General features: G+C 36.3%; 1 protein-coding gene across 36 annotated transcripts in view; it reads right to left on the minus strand.

The window, feature by feature from the left end:
- Positions 1–23,436, minus strand: part of LOC105468849 (discs large MAGUK scaffold protein 2) — a 2,241,192-nt gene that overhangs the window by 416,068 nt on the left and 1,801,688 nt on the right. For all 36 annotated transcript variants that reach the window (XM_024788717.2, XM_011719263.2, XM_011719258.3 and 33 more), the window contains one exon: positions 7,307–7,375. In XM_024788717.2, coding sequence (XP_024644485.1) covers positions 7,307–7,375 — 69 coding nt within the window. The remainder of the gene's footprint in view (positions 1–7,306; positions 7,376–23,436) is intronic.

Raw genomic sequence — 23,436 nt, forward strand, 5'->3', positions numbered from 1 at the left:
AGCCACATAAAACACAACACATATCAGTTACTATTAAATTAAAATGAAATATACAATATTTAATGTTATATTTTAGCCCTTAAATATAGAAAAAATATTCTTTTTGAACTTTAGAGTCTATGGGTTTGCAATGCCTGCTTTAATGATAGAGTACTCTGTATTCTTCAATTTATGTTTTTTTGTTTCTTCATTTTAAGGAAGGCTTTCTTTTATGGAACAATAATGATGATAGTGGATAATGTCTATACAAGTCTTTACCTGGAAAAATACAAATCTAGATTTTCTACGTCATCTTGCAAAATATTTTTGCTGTTTTACTAGTCCTTGAAATTCCACATTTGGAAACTTCTGTCTGTTCTAAACAAGAATCAATGGTTTGTTTATGTATTAATTTATTTTTACACAGTTGTAATTTGAAAAGCAAATGGCAACAGAAATCCAGTCCCTGTGAGAGAATTAGAACTCATGTCTTCATAGCCCTTAAATATTTCCTAGCTCTCCACTGTCTCAGCATTTTTTCAATACTGGTAAATTTGGGAGACTCCTTAAAGTTTGCTGTGATGACACCTTTTATATTTTAAGCTCTACACATGTGAGGAAAAAGATTAGAAGGCCTAGAAAAGGATGTCTTATGGAGCAAGGAAATGGAAAAAAAAAAAATCTGTTCACCATTTGAAATGAGGCTAAGGAAAAGGAGCTGAAAGCTCAAGCAGGAGGAGAGGTGCAAATTCCAGGGACACAAGGAAAAATGAAAAGGAAGCACGTGATGCTGAACTATGGGGGATAGCGATGATCTGGAGGAATTTGCTGCTCTGATAGATTCCTAATGAATCCCTTGGTTTTTAAACTCTGAAGATCTACCTCCGCCACCCAGGGACGGAAGGAGGGCCTGTAAACTTTTTGAGTCCTTCCAAACAGCTAGGATGTTTTTAGCAGGTGACCTGGCAACATTAATAAAGTTGGGACTCTCAACCAGAGCTTTCTCACCCAGAACTTTCTTATTCAGGAGGCAGGTCTGTCTTTATTGGACTATAAATCACAAACAGAATTTTTTTTGGGGGGAGCAGTTTGATTTCTTCTGATCATTTCTAAAAATCAAATGGGTGCTCATCTCCTTACTTTTCCCAGATTCTTTTTAAATAAACTGTTCAGCTGGCAGGAAAGCAAAATAAAGAGAATGACACATACATATAAATACATATATACATATATGTGTATATATACACATATACATATATACACACATAAACATACACATAAAATAATATATATTATTTTAATACATTCTAAAAATAGACAAAAATCCTTTGCACTTTACCCAACTTGCCTCTCTGTTTTGATAGAGTCACTAAAATATCTGTGATAAGCAAAGGCTCAGATTTTTGACCATCGACCCTAGCAACTAATAGCCTGAAAAAAAAGTCTCTTCCAAGTTTCAAAGAGCACAACTATAATTCAGTATATTAATCAGCATGTCAACCCCTCGCTGCCCCCAACACTACTTAGCACTACTTTTGAAGGTCAGGGTGTGCTGAAGGAAGTTGAGCATTCATGCTGATTACAAATCCTGAGGTATAGATGGGTGTCTGTATATGCGGATAGAGATAACTCAAGCCAACTAGCTCAAAGGGCCAGCTACCCAGAGCCCAATGGTCCCTTAAAAGTTTATGCTCCATATCTAGGAATATTCCTAGAAGTCCATAAGCCAAAATTTTGTCTCCGAAATGTTAGATTTGGAAGGCATCTAATACCTTGTTTATTTAATTCAACCTGATCACTTCATATATGAGATAACAGACATCTTGCCAAAATCACACAGTAAGAAATGGTAGATGGGTTCTATGTCCTGATTCAAAGATGACCTGTTGATTTTCAGATCACATTCTGCCATGACCATATATTTTGGAACCAAATATCTGAGTACTTGGAGGAAAAAGACTGAGTCTTTTAGGTTAGCATCATCCCAGGAAATTTGAAGCACATTAGCTTTAAAAAAAAAAAAGCTTTTCCCATCCAGGCAAAAGGAGTAGAGAACAAGAGAGGGAATAATTCCATTAGAGGTCCTGTTTCCAGATGTTCCTTGGAAAGGTTACCTGAGCTCAGGCTTAGAACAACAGAGTCTCCCCAGTCCCAGTGGAACCATGGTTTCATGAGCCTAGAGTGGTCTTAAAATGTGGGAAGGGTGTCTCTTGTGCCAAACAGTGGCACATGGCTATCCCAATGGAGTTAGGCCTGTCCTGGTGAGAAAGTACAATAGCAGTATCATCACAAACCAGTTAACTTGAAAGTATGGGTTCCCTTAGATCTGTTTGTAAGTAAAACTACTTTTTTTGTTGTTGTTTGTTTGACACTCATATGCTTCTGGATTTGGGAGAGACTTTTAGTGCGGTTAGTTAGACCAACTATTTATTCCATAAAGGATGCCTTGAAGAATTTCACTGAAGATGGTCATTTAGTTTCCTGTTAAGTGCTACTTATAAAGGGTGGCTAACACCTTCCAGGGCAGCTGTTTTGCCAATGTGAAAATGCTACTAGAATTTTTACCAGAAAATTCTGCCGTTAAGTATGCCACTAAATGACCTTGTAAGGTAACATAAAGTGCCTTCTCCTAGATGAAAGAAAGCTTTCTGAGTAGCTGCAGATACTTTTTAGTCTTAGCAGTGTTAAGAAAATGCATCTAGGTTTTTGCACATGATTTTCTTTTCCATTTTTTAACCTCTGCCTTGCTGCAGACACATCCCTCAAAATTCAATTTGCCCCACCTCCCCTGAGAATTCTCCCTTCCTTTCCAGAGGCAAATGCTTTTAACCATTTCAGCTTTTAAAAAATTTGTATACATTTAAGAGATACAAGTGCAATTTTGTTACACGGCCATATTCCACAGTGGTGAAGCCTGTGCTTTTAGTGTGTCCATCATCAGAATAATGTACATTTTACCCACCAAGTAATTTCTCATCGTCCAACCTCCTCCCAGTATTTCAGTCTATTGAGTCTCCAGTGTCTATCATTTCACACTCTATGTCCATGTGTATATATTATTTAGCTCCCATTTATAAGTGAGAACATGTGGCATTCATCTGTTTCTGAACTGTTTCACTTAAGATAATGGCCTCCAGTTCCATACATGTTGCTGAAAATGACATGATTTCATTATTTTTACGGCTGAATAGTATTCCATTGTGTATATATACCACATTTCATTCATCCAGTCATTCGTTGATAGGCACTTAGGTTGATTAGGCTTTTTAACAGAAATGTTTGAGGTTAAGCGAGAAAACACGAAACTGTGCCCCAGACTAGCACACTGTGAAGGGCTCAACTGTGGGCGCCACCTCTCAAAGTAGCTCATCTAGGTGCTACAGAAGAGTGATTCAAAGACATACAAAAGATGTCTTCCGAGAAGAAACATCTTTTTTCTTTTTTGTATGCAGGGGTGTGCACGCTAACGGGAGGACTCTTCATTCCTATTATCAGACTCTGCTTTCCATCCCATCTGTTGTTACTACCCTAACGTCTCTGAGTTTTCTGGGTTTGACTAGGCAGATCTCCTCTCTGCTGAGCTGTAGGCCCCTTCACATAGTGCTACTGCACTGTGGTAGGGCTTCTTGTGGGTGGCATCCCGGGAAACATAACCCCATGAAATGCCATTCTAATAGAATACAATGTAAAAGGTGCCCCCTGGAGTTGTACAGCCCTGCTTCCACAGGTGATCAAAGGCTGAGATTACTTTGTTTTTCACCAATCAACACCCTTCCATCAGCTTTCTGTTGCAAAGAAATGTAATGAACCCATTTGGACTTTGATGTTCCCTTCTATTTCCTTGATCACTATGAGATTGTCCTTTTTAAAAAAATATTATTATCACATTAGTTTCCTTTAGGGTCTCAGGAGGAAGAGGAGATTAAGGTGTGGGCCATGTCTGTCAATTTGAAACTGAAACACAGAACTTATTCTGCTAATGGGGGTATCATTCTTCCTCATTTTGTCTGGCATAGTTATAGATGATTCAGATATCAATTTAACAGCAGCAGTGACTCTATGGTAGAGGACTCAATTAGATAGTTTTGTTGTCTCAATGGATCAAATTAACTGGAAATCTGAAATATCTCCACTTATTTTATGTCAAGTAAATAGCAACTTGGGTGAAAATTATATAAACATATGCCCTTTTAAACTACATTCATTTAAAAAATATCCTATGTAGTTGCTTTTCACAAAAGCATTAGGAAGGAGAGTTTTGAAATAATGGAATTTGCAATTTCAGTTGATTGCCTACACGCAGCAGTATAACACTTTAATGGGAAACCTGCTAAAGACCCATTGGCCTATATAAGATGAAAAATAACTTTCCCACTATGTGTTCAGTCACAGTGATTATGTGCCACATTATCTCTTCATCTGACAACCAGCTGGGCATGTATAGCACAAATTTTTGTGTTCTGGACTTTGCAGAGGATTACTGAAATTTTGCCTTCTAAATATTTCAGTCATGCTGTTATTTCTACCTCAAATATTTTATTTTATATCTAGAAGTGTTTTACATAAACAAATACACATAAACATATTTAAAAGCAAGTGTTCAAAGTAAGTCTTCAAACTAATCTAGCCTATAAAAATAAATTTTGTCTTTTTCAGAACACTTAGACTAAATGTATACTTAACTAGTACTTATTGAGGGTCCAATATGTACCTGCCACTTTTATTTTTTAAAATTGGTGAGTTTGGGCTAGGTATGGTGGCTCACACCTGTAATCCCAGCACTTTGGGAGGTCTAGGCGGGCGGATCACAAGGTCAGGTGTTTGAGACCAGTCTGGCAAATGTGGTGAAACCCCATCTCTACTAAAAATACAAAAAGTAGCCAGGTGTGGTGGTATATGCCTGTAGTCCCAGCTATTTGAGGGGCTGAGGCCGAAGAATTGCTTGAACCCAGAAGGTGGAGGTTGCACTGAGCCGAGCTCACTCCACTTCACTTCAATCTGGGTGACAGAGAGAGACTCCATCTCAAAAAAAAAAAAAAAAAAAAAAAAAAAAAAAAAAAAAAAAAGGTGAGTTTGATACTATTTTCCCTTTTATTGTTGAGGAAACCCATGCTTAGAGAGGTGAAGGTCCTTGATCAACAGCATATGGCAGAGGCGAGGATTCAAACCAAATTCTTCGACTCTAGAGTAAGTTTTCTTCCATTCTTACAGAGAATAGAATATATTGTGTTATTCACTAGATATAAGGCAAACTGCTTTATGCTAGTTGGGACAATAGATCACTATGAAATTTATACAGTATGCTATTTTTTTATAAAAGGAGTCACTGGTGTTTTGAAGTTAGGGTAACACGTTTACATTTTTGGCCTCATCAGAGAAGAAGAAATGGTGATTATGTCAATTATAGAGTTCCTTAAACTCAAGTGGAAAACAGTGGAAATTGAAAAAAATGCTTTGGGCAAATTGCTAAGAAGCTTTTGCTAATAAAAAGAAAGAAAACAAAAGTTTGGAGATAGCCTTAGAAGGAAATGCCATTATTTATCACAGCTGGAGGAAGTCTACTTTGTGCTGATGGCCAAAATGTGAAATGACAGCCACCCTGAGTCCTGCCAGGAGAGGTCTTCAAAAGGAATAATAAAGTAAGGTAGAGGCAGTGGTCAAATTAGTTCCCACACCCTTACCTCTACTGCAAACAACACCTCAGCTACATAGTATGCACATGGACCTCCAGTACCATCCCGAACAGCATTAATTCTATGTAATGATTTTTAAGGTTAGAGTCATTCTAGTTCTTCATTTTTTTTTTCACACTTAGGAAATTGTACACGATGTCTAACTTAGCCTGAATGTGGTTTATGAATTGTACAACCTGTGCTCTCCACCTCAATAAAGTCTTTCATACCACATTATAGGGGACAGAGCCAAACAGTGGAGCCAGGCTTGATTTCAAGTCTAGGCTATGCTACTTTCTGTACAAGTACACTTGGGAAAATTACTTAACCTCTCTGAGAATCAAGATTCAGAAAAAAAAGATACCTATCTTCTAGGACTACTTTAGAAATAAAATCAGGTAAGACAGGTGATATGGTTTGGCTCTGTGTCCCCATGTAAATCTCATCTTGAATTGTACTCCTATAATTCCCACGTGTTGTGGGAGGGACCTGGTGGGAGATAATTGAGTCATGGGGCGGTTTCTCCCATACTGTTTTCATGATAGTGAATAAGTCTCACGAGATCTGATGGTTTTATTAGGGGAAACCTGTTTTGCTTGGCTCTCATTCTCTTTCTTGCTGCCATGTAAGAAGTACCTTCTGCCATCCACCATGATTGTGAGGCCTCCCTAGCCACATGGAAATGCAACTCCACTAAACCTCTTTCTTTTGTAAGTTGCTCAGGCTTGGGTATGTCTTTATCAGCAGTGTGAAAATGGACTAATACAACAGGTGATCGGTAGATAAATAGATAGTGTCTGGCACCTAATAAGCACTCAGTAAATGCTTTTCTTTCTTCCCTTGGAGGAATATTTATGAATTTGTACTGTTGGGCAAATATCCATGTACGCTTCAGTCCTCAGCTCAAGAGTTACATCTTTGCAGGAACCAACGTGACCTGCTCCCCAGTTCCCTTTTGATGCCCATTTACAGTTAGGTATCCCTCCTGGATTCTCCATTAATCCCTTATGCATATCTCCTATAGAGTGTAATGCTTACACTGTATCACAAGTATGTGTTTGTATTTCTATCATTTGTACTAGACAATGAAGCCCTCTGGAGAGAAAGAAGAAATCTTATTTGACTTACTGAATCTAGTACCTTGCACAGTGCTTGGCACATAATGTGAGTTTCCTAGATATTTGCTGATTGAAAGAAAAAAGAGAGAGTGTGTGTGTGAGAGAGAGAGAGAAGAGTGGGGAGGGAGGGAAGGAAAGAAAGAAAGAGAGAGAGGACAAAAGAAAGAAAGAAAAAGAAAGAAAAAGAAAGAAAGAAAGAAAGAAAGAAAGAAAGAAAGAAAGAAAGAAAGAAAGAAAGGAAAGAAAGGAAAGAAAGAAAAGAAAGAAAGAAAGAGGAAAAGGAAGGAAGGAAGGAAAAAAGGAAGGAAGGAAAGAAGGAAGGAAGGGAGGAGAGAAGGAAGTAAGGAAGGAAAGAAGGAAGGAAGGAAAAAAGGAAGGAAAGAAGGAAGGAGAGAAGGAAGGATGGAAGGGAGGAAGGAAGGAAAGAAGGGAGCGAGGGAGGAAGGGAAGGAGAAAGAGAGACAGAGACAGGGAGAGAAAGGAAAACTTTATATTCTAAGGTTGCACAGTTTAAGAGGTTCTTTATTATTATCTTACCCTTCCAGGGAGATGGCCCGTTGGAGAGTCACTGAAGGCTGACGAGTTGTGGTGCTATGTTGGGAATGACTGCAAGAAAAGACAGAAGAAACGCACATCATTTATTTGAAATGTTTTTGAACATTTTAATCAGTCCTATTGTCAAGAACCAATCTTGAAAGAAATACAGTAGAGATTAAATATTTGTTGATAAGTAGAACCTTCCACCAAAATATAGTACTCTACCAGATAAGAGTTAATTTTTTTATAATTTGATTTTAATATATATTATTCAAAAGTAAACTTTTAATGATAGGTAAACATTAAAATGAACAAACATATTTGAAAAAGGTAATTTTTTGCCCTTGGAATGAGATAATATAGAGCATAAAAACATACATTTATTTATGATGCAATGTATTTTTTTAAGCTGCAGAATAATTTTTTCCAACAAAGTTTTACACAGAGCCTAATCTGTAAATCAGAGAAGTTGTATTTAATTAGTATAGATGTATTTATTAATTCAAATTTGCAACACTTAGTTGTAAAATTAGTAACAATTGAGCTATTTGGTGAACACAAAACTTGAAAAATGAGACTTCCAACTGCATATCAATCTTCAAATTTAATGTAGTTCTAGATTTTGATTACCTGTAACAAGGAAACACTAATTTTGCAGATAAGCAATAGAAATAAAATGATAATATCTATCATTTATTGAGGTCTTAAACACTTTCCTGTTTTTAAATTTTTATGTCTTTTATTTCTCATAAATTTAGGAGGTATGTCCCATTCAACACATAAAGAAATTGAGATACAGAGAGGATGAAAAAGTTGCTCAGAGTCACATGGTAACTTCCTATGCTTGAAATGGCATTGAGACTGTTTGATTCTAGAGTCATTTTAAATTCTTATAACAAGTTTTCACATTTTTAAGAATTCATCTCGTAATCTTAGAATATTCTTTTTTTTTTTTTTTTTTTTTTTTTTGAGACGGAGTCACCCTGTCGCCCAGCCTGGAGTGTAGTGACACGATCTCAGCTCACTGCAACCTCCACCTCCCTGGTTCAAGCGATTCTTCTGCCTCAGCCTGCTGAGTCACCACGCCCGGCTAATTTTTGCAGTTTTGGTAGAGATGCGGTTTCACTATGTTGGCCACTATGTTCACTATGATCTTGAACTCCTGACCTTGTGATCTACCCTCCTCGGCCTCCCAAAGTGCTGGGATTACAGGGGTGAGCCACCGTGCCTGGCCTAGAATATTCTTTAGAAAGAGACGGCAAGAGAATTTTTTATCTGAGATAGGCACAATAATAATAATTTAACAGCCAACTTTATTGAATGTGTAATTTTAGTTTATAGTATTAGGTTAAATATTTTGGTTGAAATACTAGTCACATATGCATATAATATATGAACAAGTGTATATATACATATATGTATAAAAGAAACCTGAGTCTAGGATTTCTCAGCACAAACATGACAAATGCTGACATTGCCACAGAGAATCAAGCTATAGGCTGCAGAGCCTTTCCTTCAGAACCTAGGTCACCATAGGTGGGAAGAGGTCTTTTCCTGCGACAAGTAGACAATATTTGTCTAAGGTTAAGGGTACAGAATTTTGAGACCATAGCTGAAACCTAGATAATGATATTCAAGTTAAAGACTGTGCTTCTTCAAGTTAAAGATTGTGTTTCCTGGTATCCCTCGCAGTGCCAAGATATTCATTGATCATGTTTTCAATTGACTAGTTGAAAAGCATCATAGCATTCAGGCCTTGGACTATGTAGCCAGACTGCCTGGCTCAACCACATATACCAATGTAACCTTGTATAAATTACTTAAATCTCTCTGTATGTCAGCTTCTCATCTTATAAGACTAGGATAGTAACAGCACTTTACTCACAGGGTTATTGTAAGAATTAAATGAATACAGTATTTAGAACAATGACTATCACATGGTAAAGCTATATAAGCGTTCATTAAATAAATAAACAAATACGATTTAGCAGAGGGTATGCTTTGAGATGCTTAGTACCAAATAAGAATAATTACTGTATTTAGACCACTTCAGTTAGTCATATAGTCAGTGCCACAAGGTATATATTTCTGTATATAACTTTAGTGATAAATATCAAATTAAAATATATTTTCTTTTCTTTTCTTTTTTTTTTTGAGACAGAGTCTCGCTTAGTCGCCCAGGCTGGAGTGCAATGGCGCGATCTCGGCTCACTGCAAGCTCCGCCTCCCGGGTTCACGCCATTCTCCTGCCTCAGCCTCCCGAGTAGCTGGGACTACAGGCGCCCGCCGCCTCGCCCGGCTAATTTTTTGCATTTTTAGTAGAGACGGGGTTTCACCGTGTTAGCCAGGATGGTCTCGATCTCCTCACCTCGTGATCCGCCCGCCTCGGCCTCCCAAAGTGCAGGGATTACAGGCGTGAGCCACCGCGCCCGGCCTAAAATATATTTTCTATTACAAAAATATCATACATTTATAACATATAAAATAAAATAAAGCATTTTCTATTACAAAAATATTATAAAATTACTGGAAATAAAAATGAGAAATTAAAAAATATTCACCTATAGTCCTATTACCTTCTTTCACATTTTACCGAGTTATCTAATGTAGTTCTTATAGGAATTCTATAAGGTAGACATAAGTATTTCCATATACAAGAAAACAAAACACATAGAACTTAAAATAATTTTCAGAAATCAACAGCTTGCAAATGTGGAGCCAGAGTCCAAACTGAAGCTTATCTTATTGCCAAGTGTGTGTACTTTCCATTCTATCTTTTTGACTCTCTGCATGTCCATATGTATTTCACATAGTTGTACATATATACAGAAACATATGTAACTTCATATCCTCTGCTTTTCCTAACATTACAATTTAAGCATTTCTCATAGGGTCTCTATCATTATTATTTTGGTGTTACATAATGTTACTTCCTATGAAGATATAATTACTTAGCCATTTTTGATAGTTGGATATTTGGGTGATGTTTATTGTTTTAATATTATAAACAGTGCTGCAATGAACATGTTGGTATCAATTACTTTTTTCTTATTCTACAATTTCCTTTATATGCATTTCCCAAAATGGAAACACTTATTAGTTTCTTGATTTATGTTATTAATTACTTTTCAAAAGCTTTGTACCATTTTATTGCTTCTAAAAATGTCTATCTGTACCAGTTTCCCCACAGTCTTGCAAGCACTGACATTATAACTTTTAAAACACTCTAACAATTTAATAGATGAAAAATGATGCTTCAAATTTGTAATGAGCATTTATTTGTCTATTAGTGAGAATGACCATTTTTTTCCATATACTTATTGGCTAATTGTGTATCTTTTGTGCAAAATGTCTAATCCTTTCCTTTACCATTTGTTTTCCACTGGTCTAGAAAGTACCAGCAGTTCTTAGGCAAAGATCAATGATGGTCACTAACCAAGATTAATAAGTAACTGTAATTTCTGATAGCTTTCTCACCATTAGCTCAGCCCACAAAATTAAAACAAAAAAATTCAGTAATCTCACTTCACTTATAATTACCTTATAACTAATTACTTTGCTATTCTACTGTATTCCAATAACATCCTCTTTAAAGTTCTAGTGACAAAGTAAATGCAAATGGAACCATGAGGTGCTCAGAGAATTTGATTCCTTTTATATTACACATGCAAGGTCAGCCAGTTTCTCCTAGTCTGTAAATTTGGAACAGAGTCTTTTCCAAAATGTAATTATCCTTTTACTCTCTTCTAAGACAAATACAGTGAACTAAGACAAATACAGTCAAGACCTGTGGACACAATGAATTTTTGTTATTCCCAAATATAATAGTAATGTCCAAGCCATACTTGCAGGAGGGATACTTGCAGTGGATGTTTGGACCTACTTGATGGTGATTACAACCGGTATTTTAAAGAACACCAAACAGTTTCCCCTTCGGACCAAGTAGGTTATATCCTTTCCACACTATTGGCTGCATAAACAATGTGGTGTAGAGTTACCATCGCTAAGAAATTACAGGTAACCACTTCCTGTCTCTTTCACCTCCTCAGGAAGAGAGGCCAGTCAGATGGAATTCTGAGAACTGCTGTAGAAAGAACCAAGGGAGGAACTCACAGCTAAAACATGCTGCTCTGTGCTACCATCTCATTTTCCAACATATCCATAATAGCACCCAGAGCTATGAATCACTAAGATTTATTCACATGCCTATTTCTCCTATAAAGTCATGTGTGCTTTCAGAGCAAGGTACTGGGTTTCTTCATCTATACATTCTCAGCTTGGGGTTGACACACAAAAGACCCTTCATCAATGTCTTTTTGAATGATGAATACCATGGATTGAATTCCATCTATCTGTAAGGCCCCTATGACTTCTCGCTTTGAAATTTTGCAATAGCATCAAGAATTAGGTTTCATCCCCATTTTCAAGGGAAATTAAATTAAGGCCCAGATCTCCTAGCTAGTAGATGGCACAAGTAGAACCCAGATTTGCCAGCTCTAAAGTGCTTGCTCCTCTGAGATAAGCCATATTGTCTTATAAAAAGTTGAAATCAAAGCTCTGTGACTGGTCTATATAGAGCACCTGAAACACTCTGTTAGAAAATACTGAACTCCCACTGAGTAACACTGACAAGTTCTTTTTTTCTTTGGTATAAAATACCACCGATTACTTTTACTATGTACGCTCAACTTCCATGTCAGTGGCTTTTGAAGATCATTTTTATGAAGATCACTTAATAAAGGAACTTCTCTGTCACATCCACACCACCTCATTAGTAAGTCCTGAACATTTATGAAGATTTAAGTGACAATGAATAGTGGGTGGGTAGAATGAGCATGAGGGAGGCTCAGCATCATGCTACAACATGAATGCTGGAGAAGAAGTCCCCTGTCATCTGGTAGAAAACCTGTGGCACCAATTCCCTAGTTAGGTAGCTTGGCTGAGGTACTAAATCAGGCAACTGTAGAGATAAATATTACTAAACCTTTTTAAGATCCAAAGAGAGGTATCAGCCCTATTGCCTATCCAAATCATGCTGTCATTAAATAAAATTGAGCAAGAGCACAATAGAGTTTTCTTTCCAAGAACTCTCTGAGTTTTCCAAGTAAAAGACTCCAAACTGTTGCCTAAGAACTGAAATTTGAATGGTGCTGAAAGATGCATTCCTATTGCTATGCTTAATTAAGAAATTTTTGAGCATCTGAATTGAAATAGTTCCATTATACATGGAACACAAAGGTCCTAGCTGGTGGTTCTCTTTCTCTGAGGCAATGAGAGGCAGGATAAATGGTTTTTCCAACATGCTGTAATATTAAAACTATGCTATTTTAATGGATAGCACAAAAGGTTTTTTGTGTACTTTATTAATTAACTGATAACATAAAGTTACTTAATGTGACTTGTAAAGTCACATTAGTCATTAACATATCTCCTTATGGATATTCAATATTGTCTATTTTTTCATTTCTAATGAACTTGCATTTATCCGTGTCATATTCAACTCTTCATCTCTCTCTTACATATTTGTATCAATAATTTATTTAATCTACCTTAATATTTCTTTCTTGTCTTTTTCTGTCTACTTTCCTTCTCTCTTAATGTAGTACATGCATTAAGTTGTCACTATTCTTAAAAAGAAGAGTATGTCTTGGATGTCCAATCAATATCTCAAATTTAACATAATCAAAACATCATCACCTTCCCACATGAAACTGGATAGTCCTCCTGTTGTTTCACTGATACTTAACATGAAGTGTCTTGTATAATTATTTATATGTTGTAGTTATACCCAATAAATGTTAATTGGGAACTTATTATACACCAGGGATTGTGTTAGGTGCTTGGAATGACTCATTCCTCAATATTGTAGTACTCAATAAATATCTGATAATAAAGAGAATGGTGAAAGCAAATAAATCATTTGGCCCATGTCCAAATAACATGGATAGCATTTTTCAATAAATTCCCAGGCATATTTAATTGGCAAACTATCTAAGCTATGTTTGGAAGAATATATAAGTATTTTAAAGTATGACAAAGGAAAATAAGACATTTTGAGAATCTAGAAGAGCATGATCAAGATCATGAAGGGTCAAAAATATATGGTGTGCTCTGGAAACTTGAGTGTCTTGGCTTGGCCAGAGCAGAGTGGCCAGGGGTAAGGTCAGGAAGCTGGCTGGGGACAGGCAATGAGGGGCAATGAATACCTTGCCAAGGTCTGGTCTTACATCTGTTAGTAATGGTGAGCTCTCCAAGGTTATTAAGTGGGGGGAATAAGAGGGTCAAGATGGTGATAACTGTGATTCAGAAAACTAAACCTGAAAATATTCTGAATAATGAAAGAAAGTGGAGGAAATCTATAGTCAGGGAGACTAACAGTAAACCATCAAGGTGAAGAAAATTAATAAATGCCTAAACCTGAATAACGCAGTAAAAATTAAGAAAAGGGAATATATTTAACACATTTAGAGGTAGAATATCCAGGAATTAATAAGAAAGAGCTAAGGAGAAGACACTCTGATTCCAGTGATCTGGCTGGGTAGGCACTTCCCCTCCCCAAAGTTAAATTATCCTACATAGAAAGGGCCCTGTTCTTGCCAGGGTATAGGAAGAGTTGTGCTCTCTTCTGTGACTTTTACGCAAGCCTTCAAAAACAGACAGACTCTGGTGTTAGGATTGGGGGAGATGAGGAGGAATGAATAGAGAGTTCTATCACTGACTGAAAGGATCATGGCTCTATTAACAGAAGTGCATGTGTGTAAAGGAAAGTGCATAAGTGGATAGAAAAATATAATTGAGTTTGATTTTGTACAAGATTAGCTTGATGAGCTGGTTACACATGTGTGCAATATGATCTACAGTGGACATCCATAATTATTAAAAAGTTCTTCCTTCTCTTGATGTGATACCCATCTGTCCACAGCAGCCACTGGATGACTGAGATAGTCCTTGCATCTTCAACCCTTACAAGTAAACATTCCTAACACTTTTTTGACTCTTTCTTTATGAGCTAGTTTCAAGATTCTTAGTTATCTTTCCTTGTATGATCTTACATTTTTCTTCTGATATCTATTAAGTTGGTGCAAAAGTAATAGTGGTTTTTGCTGTTTTACAAAATGATAAAAACCGCGATTACTTTTGCACCAATCTAATATTTAAACTGCAGAACGTAGAAATGAACTCATAGTTCCAGATGTGTTCAGATCAGGGAAGAGTGCCATGAGATGCTGACTTTCCTCCATCTGGATCCCATACTTCTGTCATAGCAGCCCAAGATAACCTGGACTTTTATAATTTGCTGAATTTTATTGCTAAGTTTAGAGTCCACTGAACGTCTCATGTATTTGTGACTTCAAATGATTAAAAATCAAACCTATCATGTACTTACACATCAGATTTTGGGACCCAATATATTTATCACATGTCAAATTTAATGGTTTTGATTTTGATCTAGTTTTTAAGTTTGTTAAGCTAACATTTAGTCATCAATTTAATTCAATAAGTATTTATTGGACATTTAAGATGTGTTAGCCATTATAAAATTTCACTCTTTCATGTAGCTTTATATCAAAATTCACATTTTTATTTAAGTCATTGATTATAATAAGGCATAAAGACTATGCATTGTGCAAATCATCACAGATCTTCCTCCAGTTTAATAGCTAGCCCACAAGTTATGCTGTTGAGTTCTCTTAATCAGCATCCTTTTAATAGACTAACCAATCTTCTCCTCTCTCTCAGTGACAGGCAGACCAATGTCCACAGCAAGCAGAGTACTTATGTCCCATAAATTTCCATTCCTTTCAGGTGATTTGCATACTAACAAAGAATCAATTGTAACTGTTCTTAAATCTGTTTATTATTATTGCATTTGTTTTTATAATTACATAATTAAATGTGGCAAAAATGAAATATGTGTATGTAAAAAGCCTTATCTCTATCAAGAGTAAGTTTGCTGATCTTGAAAATCTAAAAAAAAGTACTTATTAATAGTTAAAAATATTGCTGTCAAATTAGGTCTGAGAGAGATAAGATCAAAAAATAATTATAAAATAAAATAATTTTTTACTTAGTTCACTTTTGATTCTCACCTAAATTTAAAGATTTCCAGCATGGAAAGTGTGAATGATGGATTAACATGTGATTTATGTAAGAACAATGAAATAGAACTTCAGGAAAAAAAAAAAAATTGGTCCCAGGTTTCTGGCCTTACAAGTCAATTTGGTATGCCAAATATTTTAAATTAAAGAACAATTTAGACATTAGAAAGAACACCATCAAAATTGTGGCCAGAGCTTGAAAATGTTAGAAAAAATCTTGACCCTCACATATAAAAAAAAGATGAAGGAACACAATATGTTAACTGTTCTCAAATTAAAAGTTCTGATGACTTACAGAAATGCAAAGCATAAGATTGTACTAATGATAATTTGTTTAAAATTAAAATTATGGACAATTAAGAAATCAAGCATGCTGTGACAAACAGATGGATATAAGCATGAAGAAAAATATTAACTCAAATTTAGAGCCCCCAATTTTTCATTCCATAGCCAAAGATACTCAAAATGTGCTTTTTTACTTTATGTTAAATGGCTTCACTCAACAGTCAGTAATGACATGGTGACTCAGAAAATAAACTGGATATGGTTTATTGGGAGAAATACTATTTTTTTCTTTTAAATACCAATAAAACACTCATTTTATTATGCCACTATGCAATTATATTTTTAAAAGTTAAGGTGAAGTAATTAAGACAGGCAGTTTTTAAAATAAATGAACTATTTAAATCCAGACTTTTGACTAACAAGTCAATAACTGGTTCTGGATGTGTAGGGTAGGAAAAGTTCTGTTGTATGAATGTCTAACAGGATTGTCAACCAGATATTAGTTCTTTCCTTATCTTTAAAGAATAGCAAGAGATAATTTAGAGTCTTCTTGTAAAGGACACTTATGTTAAGTTGCACAGCCAGAATGTGTTTAAGGTGAGATCAGAAGACAGATGCAATTCTCAGCCCTTGGTTTTCTCCAACCTGTGCCACTGTGACCCCATATTCTTCTCTGTGACAACAGGTAAGTGATGAACATGGCAGCCCAAACACTGGCCATTCTAAAAATCACACTCATCACTGTTAGGTAGTTGAGAGACTCTGAGAGTGCACTTCAAATGCTGAACTAAAATAATCTCCATGAAAAACCCTTTGCTTAAAGCAATAATGAGAAATCTCAGCATTTTGCCCAGTGGACTGACTCAATTGGATTATGACTGGCCTCAAAGCCTGAAACACCAGGAGCAAAATATAGTGTTTTAATATAGTGGGCATATTCCTGCCTTTACTCATTTTGTTTTGGGTGGTTGGCTATACATCATTCTTCTCGGCTTCTGTAGTACACAAGCTGCATCTCAGAAAGCAATAAGGCACTTAGTAATGTATGAACATGTATTAAAAAAACCCTTTCCCCACAGACCATTCTTCAAAAAGAAAATGAAAAACTGAATTTATAATAGCTTAAATCAAGTATTAGATAGTTCCATAAATGTAGCTACTTCAAAAAGGAAAGCAAATTTTAGTTAGAAATTTTATATAAAAATACGTACTACATTTCCTCTAGGGTTTTTATGGTATTAGGTCTAACATTTAAGTCTCTAATCCATCTTGAATTAATTTTCGTATAAGGAGTAAGGAAAGGATCCAGTTTCAGCTTTCTACTTATGGCTAGCCAATTTTCCCAGCACCATTTATTAAATAGGGAATCCTTGCCCCATTTCTTGTTTCTCTCAGGTTTGTCAAAGATCAGATGGCTGTAGATGTGTGGTATTACTCATAGGTGGGAACTGAACAATGAGATCACTTGGACTCGAGAAGGGGAACATCACACACCAGGGCCTATCATGGGGAGGCGGGAGCGGGGAGTGATTGCATTGGGAGTTATACCTGATGTAAATGACGAGTTGATAGGTGCTGACGAGTTGATGGGTGCAGCACAGCAACATGGCACAAGTATACATATGTAACAAACCTGCACGTTATGCACATGTACCCTAGAACTTAAAGTATAATAATAATAAAAAATAAATAAATAAATAAATAAATAATAAAAAAATAAAAATAAAAATAGGTACTACAAAATGCACCAAGTGGAGAATGAGAAATGGGAAGATTTTCGTATGCCAGCTAGGATTTTAGGCATCTAATTCACATTGCCCTGGATATCTTTTCATTTCACATAGGAAAGAAATTTTTCAGAATGACACACTCTGATTTTTATTCTTTAACAACATTGAAAAGGCAGAGGTTTTTTTTGGAAAAAAGGGCAGAGATCTGGATGTCAGAAATGTGGGCTTTCCCCTGTGCTCATAATGAGCTCACTGGCCCTAGATAAGTCACTTCATTTTCCTTGTTTTAATTTTTCCTTCCATTTCTTTTCAGTTCTTACTGTCCTCTCCTACTTTATTGGGTGTAGATGGGAGACAGCACTGTGATGGGGAAGGAGCATGGTCTTGAGAACCAATGGATTTGGGTTAGGAATTTCTCACCTTTCTTAACGAGGTTCTTGACAATCTCAAAACTGAAACTTTTCATCTCTAGTCCTGTCATCACATAATGTAGACAATGTACTTTTTCACAGTTTTCTCTGATGGGGAAAATAAAGCAATGTATGTAAAAAAAATATAAAGTATGAAGCATGGATAATAGTAAATTGAAATTACCTCCCAGGGAGCCAGAGTGATTTGGGTATAGGTGTCTCTAAATACTGACCTGAACATGAAATAACCAATGGGTCGAAGGAAGGAAAATATGGCTAGAGCTAAGAATGGAATCTGCAAGATAAGGCAATTGCATGTCGTGTGTGAGCGAGGAATCCAGGACAACTTCCATGCTTCTAGTTGGGGTGACTGGTCAGCAGTGGTGCTTTATACTGAGAAAGGAGTATAAGAATAATAATAGCTTTGAGGGAAATATGATTATTTCATTATTGTATCTGGTGAGTTTGAGGGAATATGCGTGCCATCAAGGTAGAGATACCTCATTAAATAGATATTAGAGTTTAATCTCAGTAGACAGTTCTGGTCTAAAACGGTACATTTTGGAGTCAATATTGTATAGGTTCATTTGAAGCCATGGATAGTCCTAGAAAGCTTGTGATGGAAAGGACTGAAAGCTAAAATGAAGACTTAGTGATAGGAAACATTATAGGATGAGTAGCAGAAGACAAACACAGAAAAAGACTAAGAAGGAGTGAGTGGAGAGGATACGTGAGGAAAAAGAAGAGAATAAGAAGTCATGTCAGCCAAAAATGGGAGCAAAGGGATAGTTTTAATGGGAAGAGTTTGGTCAACAGTTGCTAAAGACCTTAAAGCCCTTAAACATGAAACAGGGAGTACTGCTCTTTGGAGTTTGTAACATATTCTGTAGGCAAAGAAGAGGTCACAAGTACTTTTAAGCTAAATTAAAACATAGCCACTTTTGTAGTTTAGAATAAGCTCTTCATGATTCTCAGGTTTATAAAACAGCTGAAAAAGGGTTAGAGACAGCCAAGAATCTGTGGAGAGAAAGTAGTTCTGAAGAAGACTGGCATGAATTCCAAGCCTTTCTGTTCTAGCATTTCCAGAGACCAGTCCTTACAGAGCCTTTCTGTAGAGCAAATAGAACCCTTTATCCTGACAAGGGAATGCCACATTTCCCATGGCAACCCAGTGTGGTTTCCAAGGCTAAGAAATGCAGAACACCTCTTATTATTTTGCTGGGTTCTATTTTCAATAAAGAATTGTTTATTCTACAATCTGTTTTCCTTATTGATTTTTCATACAGACATCCAAGTAAATGTAGGATGTTTGACTTCATGGGATCTGTTAGTCTGTTTGTATTAGCCTCATGGAAAAGCCCCAACTGTATAATGAAAGAGGAGATGTTTCACTTGACATCTGCAATCTGAATCTTCCTTACAATGGTCATGGCAGAGTAATTCCTTACAATGGTCACTGCAGAGTCATCACCCTCATTGTACTAATAGGTAACAGAATAAAAGGCCAATTGTTCAGTTCCCTCTGCTCTACTATTTATACTCTGAAGGTAAGAATCACCTCTTTCTCTGGTATTCTTTTCAGTTGAATATGTTCCAAGTAACCATGTGGTCATTTGTTCACCTAATCTTCTGCTTATTACCAGAGCTCTAGTATTGAAAAGAAGAAAAAGCGAGCTGGAAATTAAGACCCCAACATGATAATGTGCAATGCTTTCTACAGTTTTAAATTTGATCCAGTGAAGTGAAACTAGTCACTGGCAACAAACTCTTTCCATTTAAATAAGTTAGCGGTTTCCTCTGGGATTAATTTTCCAACACAAAGCAATTTTTGTAAACATTTGTAGCTGTGAACAGCTTGACAATATTTAGCATTCATAGCCGTTAGATTACCAATATAAGGCAAATATTAAATGTAAAATATCAATATAAGGAAAGTATCTAAACACTAAAATGTTTTGTCTTTGGATCTCAATGAAAAGCTTCCAAATGAAGCTTTTAATGAATTTCCCATTAATGAAAAATGACTACTTATGAGCAACTATATTGTATGCAAGTTACAACTGTGAGGATGCAAGTGAGAGGATTTGAAAAGGCATAAGGGTAACAATTTTTAAATCTATGATAACTTTCTTACCCTTCACATTTCTTAAGATTTGCAAATAATTAAAAAAAAACCCACCTCTAGAGGCCAAAAGTTTTATCATAGTTTGTTAACTTAGTAGAAGATTCAGACATCCATTCTCCATATCTCACCTTCCCAATCACCTAATAGACAAATTATCACTTGGTATATGCAAGGAATTATGCCTGGTATAACAAAGGAAAAAATAAGGCCTAAAATAAAGACCATGATCTTCAAGCGTATATAATCTAACTTGGGAGAAATGACATTCATTTGGTCATTCCAGTTCATTCCCTCCCATGTCAGTTTGGCCTACAATCTTCCTTTCTATAAATAGAGGTACCGCTAACTGAGTTCAGTCAAAAAATCTAGGCATTTTCAAGGATTTATTTTCCATCATACTCCATATCCAATCCCTTAACAAGTTGTTTTACTTCTTCCACAGAAATACATGCCACCTCTTCAGTGCTACTACCTTAATGGAAACAATACTTCTCTTAGTAGACGATTGAAACAGCATCCCAACTGGTTTTTCTCCGTCCTGCAGTTACTTCTCACTGACCAAGATTGTTTTCAAGCACAACATCAGGTCATAAGTTGCCCCACTTACAGAAAACCTCTCAAAGACTTTTCCATTGCAGTTAGAATAAAATACACAGTCCCTTTGAGGGATGTCAAATTCTGTGCCACTGTCTGTCTTTTGTTGCTCATTGCTCCCCACTCTATCCATCACTCCCTAACCTAGCCATACTGGCATTCTTCCTGCCTCTGAGATATTCTCGCTAGTCCTCTCTAAGGACATCTCCGTTCATGGATTGCTTTACCCCTAGGTTTCTCCTGGACACCTCCTTTTCATTCAGATCTCAAGTGACAGATTACTTCCCTGAGATGCCTCTGCTGGTCTTCTACCTAAAGGTGTTTCATTACCATCCCAGGTATTACATAGCCTCCTACATTTCTCCACATCTCCTATTATTCATGGAAATTATCTGTTTATTTGTTCAATTTTGTATTTGTTGACTTCTTTTCCAATTGAGAGTATTGCTTCCATGAGTTGGAATCAAGTAAACTTATTGAGAATTCTTTACTGCCATGATTCGAGTTAAAAATCATTGTTTTCATATTACTACTGCATGCTGTGTATCTTGCAGAAATAATGCTTTCTTAGACTCCATTTCCCCCCCGCCTTGGTTCTTTGAAATGTCTTAGAAAAATGTGTTGACTACATTTAATAGGAAGCATCCAGTCAAACACTCTGCTGGAAATTATTAGGTTACTCAACTTCATGTCACATCTTATACTGAATATACCATTGGCTTGTAATTGCTCCAAATCCTTTCTCCCACCTCCAAACTTTATCAAGGCATATCTTTTATCACACTTATTCAGCCAATATTTACTGAGCACCACATATGTGCCAGGCAACAACCAATGTATTCCAGAATTCATTCTGCTCAGTTGTCTACCTCATATTTGTTAAATTATTCTCCTTGTTGCTTTCTTGTAACCACCCACTTTCTGTTATAGGACATTTCTGTATCTACTGAAATTAAGCACTGTGCTAGGTAGTATAAGAGTCACAGATAGGAAGCAAGCCCAGTTCCTGTTATTAAGAATCTTACAGTTTATATAGAGAGATATGTAAGTATGTGATAGTGATCAATTAACCAAAAACAAAAAGGAAGAAATAAAAGAAAGAGAAGCAAAAATAGACTGAACACTATTAGAACAGAGGAGATTTCACCCTAGCCTAGAAGTTTACAGAGCCCCAAGGAAACAAAAAAGGAAACAAAAATTTTTTAAAGATTTTATTTGTTTGCCCTAAAAGTTTGAGAAAATTTTCCCTCTGAATTAAATGAAGTTAAAATTGATAGATAATGGTTGTACATATTCTTGGGTACGTGTGCTATTTTAGCACCTATATACGATGCACAATAATCAAATCAGGGTAACTGGGATATCCATTGCCTCAACCATTTATATTTTCTTTGTGTTGACAAATCTTCTCTTCTACCTATTTTTAAATGTACAACAAATTATTGGTAGCTATAATTTCCTTACTGTACTATGGAATACGGAACTTATTTCTTCCATCTAGCTATATTTTTTTTTACCTTTAATAAATTTCTCATTTCTCCCAGCCCCTTCTCTTCCCAGCCTCTAATAACCACATTCTACTCTCTGCCTTCATGAGATCCACTGTTTTAGCTCCCACTTATGAGTGAAAACATGCCATACTTGCCTTTCTGTGCCTGGCTTATTTTATTTAAAATAATTACCTACAGGTCCACCCATGTTGTTGCAAATGACACAATGGATTATCATTCAGCCATGAAAAATAATATGAAATCCACTTGCAGTTTTATAATTTTTCTTCTGGACCTCAAAGTTTCTAAATACTTTAATAGGATAATTTTAGGAATAAGACAAGTTATAAATAATACATATACATGTGTATCAGGAAACATCATATTACTAAGAACTATTGTATTTTTTTTTTTGGAGATGGAGTTTTGCTCTTGTTGCCCAGGGTGCCAGGCTGGAGAGCAATGGCAAGATCTCAGCTCACCGCAACCTCCGCCCCCCGGGTTCAAGTGATTCTCCTACCTCAGCCTCCCTAGTAGCTGGGATTACAGACATGTCCCACCACGTCCGGCTGATTTTTGTAGTTTTAGTAGAGACGGGGTTTCTCCATGTTAGTCAGGCTGGTCTTGAACTCCTGACCTCAGGTGATCCACCCGCCTCGGTTTCCCAAAGCACTGGGATTATAGGCGTGAGCCACCGCGGCCAGCCCCTACTGTCTTTTTGAACACAGTAGTGGAAACATTCATTAGGTGAGTGAAACTTCATAACTACAGCCATTTCCAAACATCTTTTATTTTGGGAAAACCTCAGCCATTTTATTCACACAGGGCCCTTTAAACATGACACTTGATAACCAGGCAGCACTCCAAAGGAAGCACTAAGATGATTTCAAGAGCCACAGTCCCTGCTATTGTTCTTTACTCAACCTGCTGCTATTCATTCTTCAGGACTTATCTCATGTACACTCAGATTCAGGAAAAGAATTTGTAAGCTCTAAGCTTTGTTTCCACAGCACCCAGGCATATCTTCATCAAGGCATTTCCCACATAGTAGTAAAGCACTATTTTAAAAATGGCTTTTTTCCCAGCTAGGCTGTGAACTCCCTGAAGGCAGTAACCATAACACATTAACCATTGTACCCCCAACCCCATATCTAGCAGAGTTCCCATCTATTGAACTGAACACTGGAATGCTAGTTATACAATTTCCACTGAGTTCTCAAGCAAAAATATTCACTTTTATCAAGACAAACCATTTGTAATTGCATTTAATGAAGTCAAATGAATATACCAGGGACTCTCTATGTATACAGTGCACTTGACAAGGGGTGGGGGAAATTAATATATACCCTCTATTATACCACAAATTCACAAAGAAGGACAATATAAATAAGGAAGAA

This window comes from Macaca nemestrina, chromosome 12 (genome assembly GCF_043159975.1).
Source record: "Macaca nemestrina isolate mMacNem1 chromosome 12, mMacNem.hap1, whole genome shotgun sequence".
NCBI classification, from domain to species: Eukaryota; Metazoa; Chordata; class Mammalia; order Primates; family Cercopithecidae; genus Macaca; species Macaca nemestrina.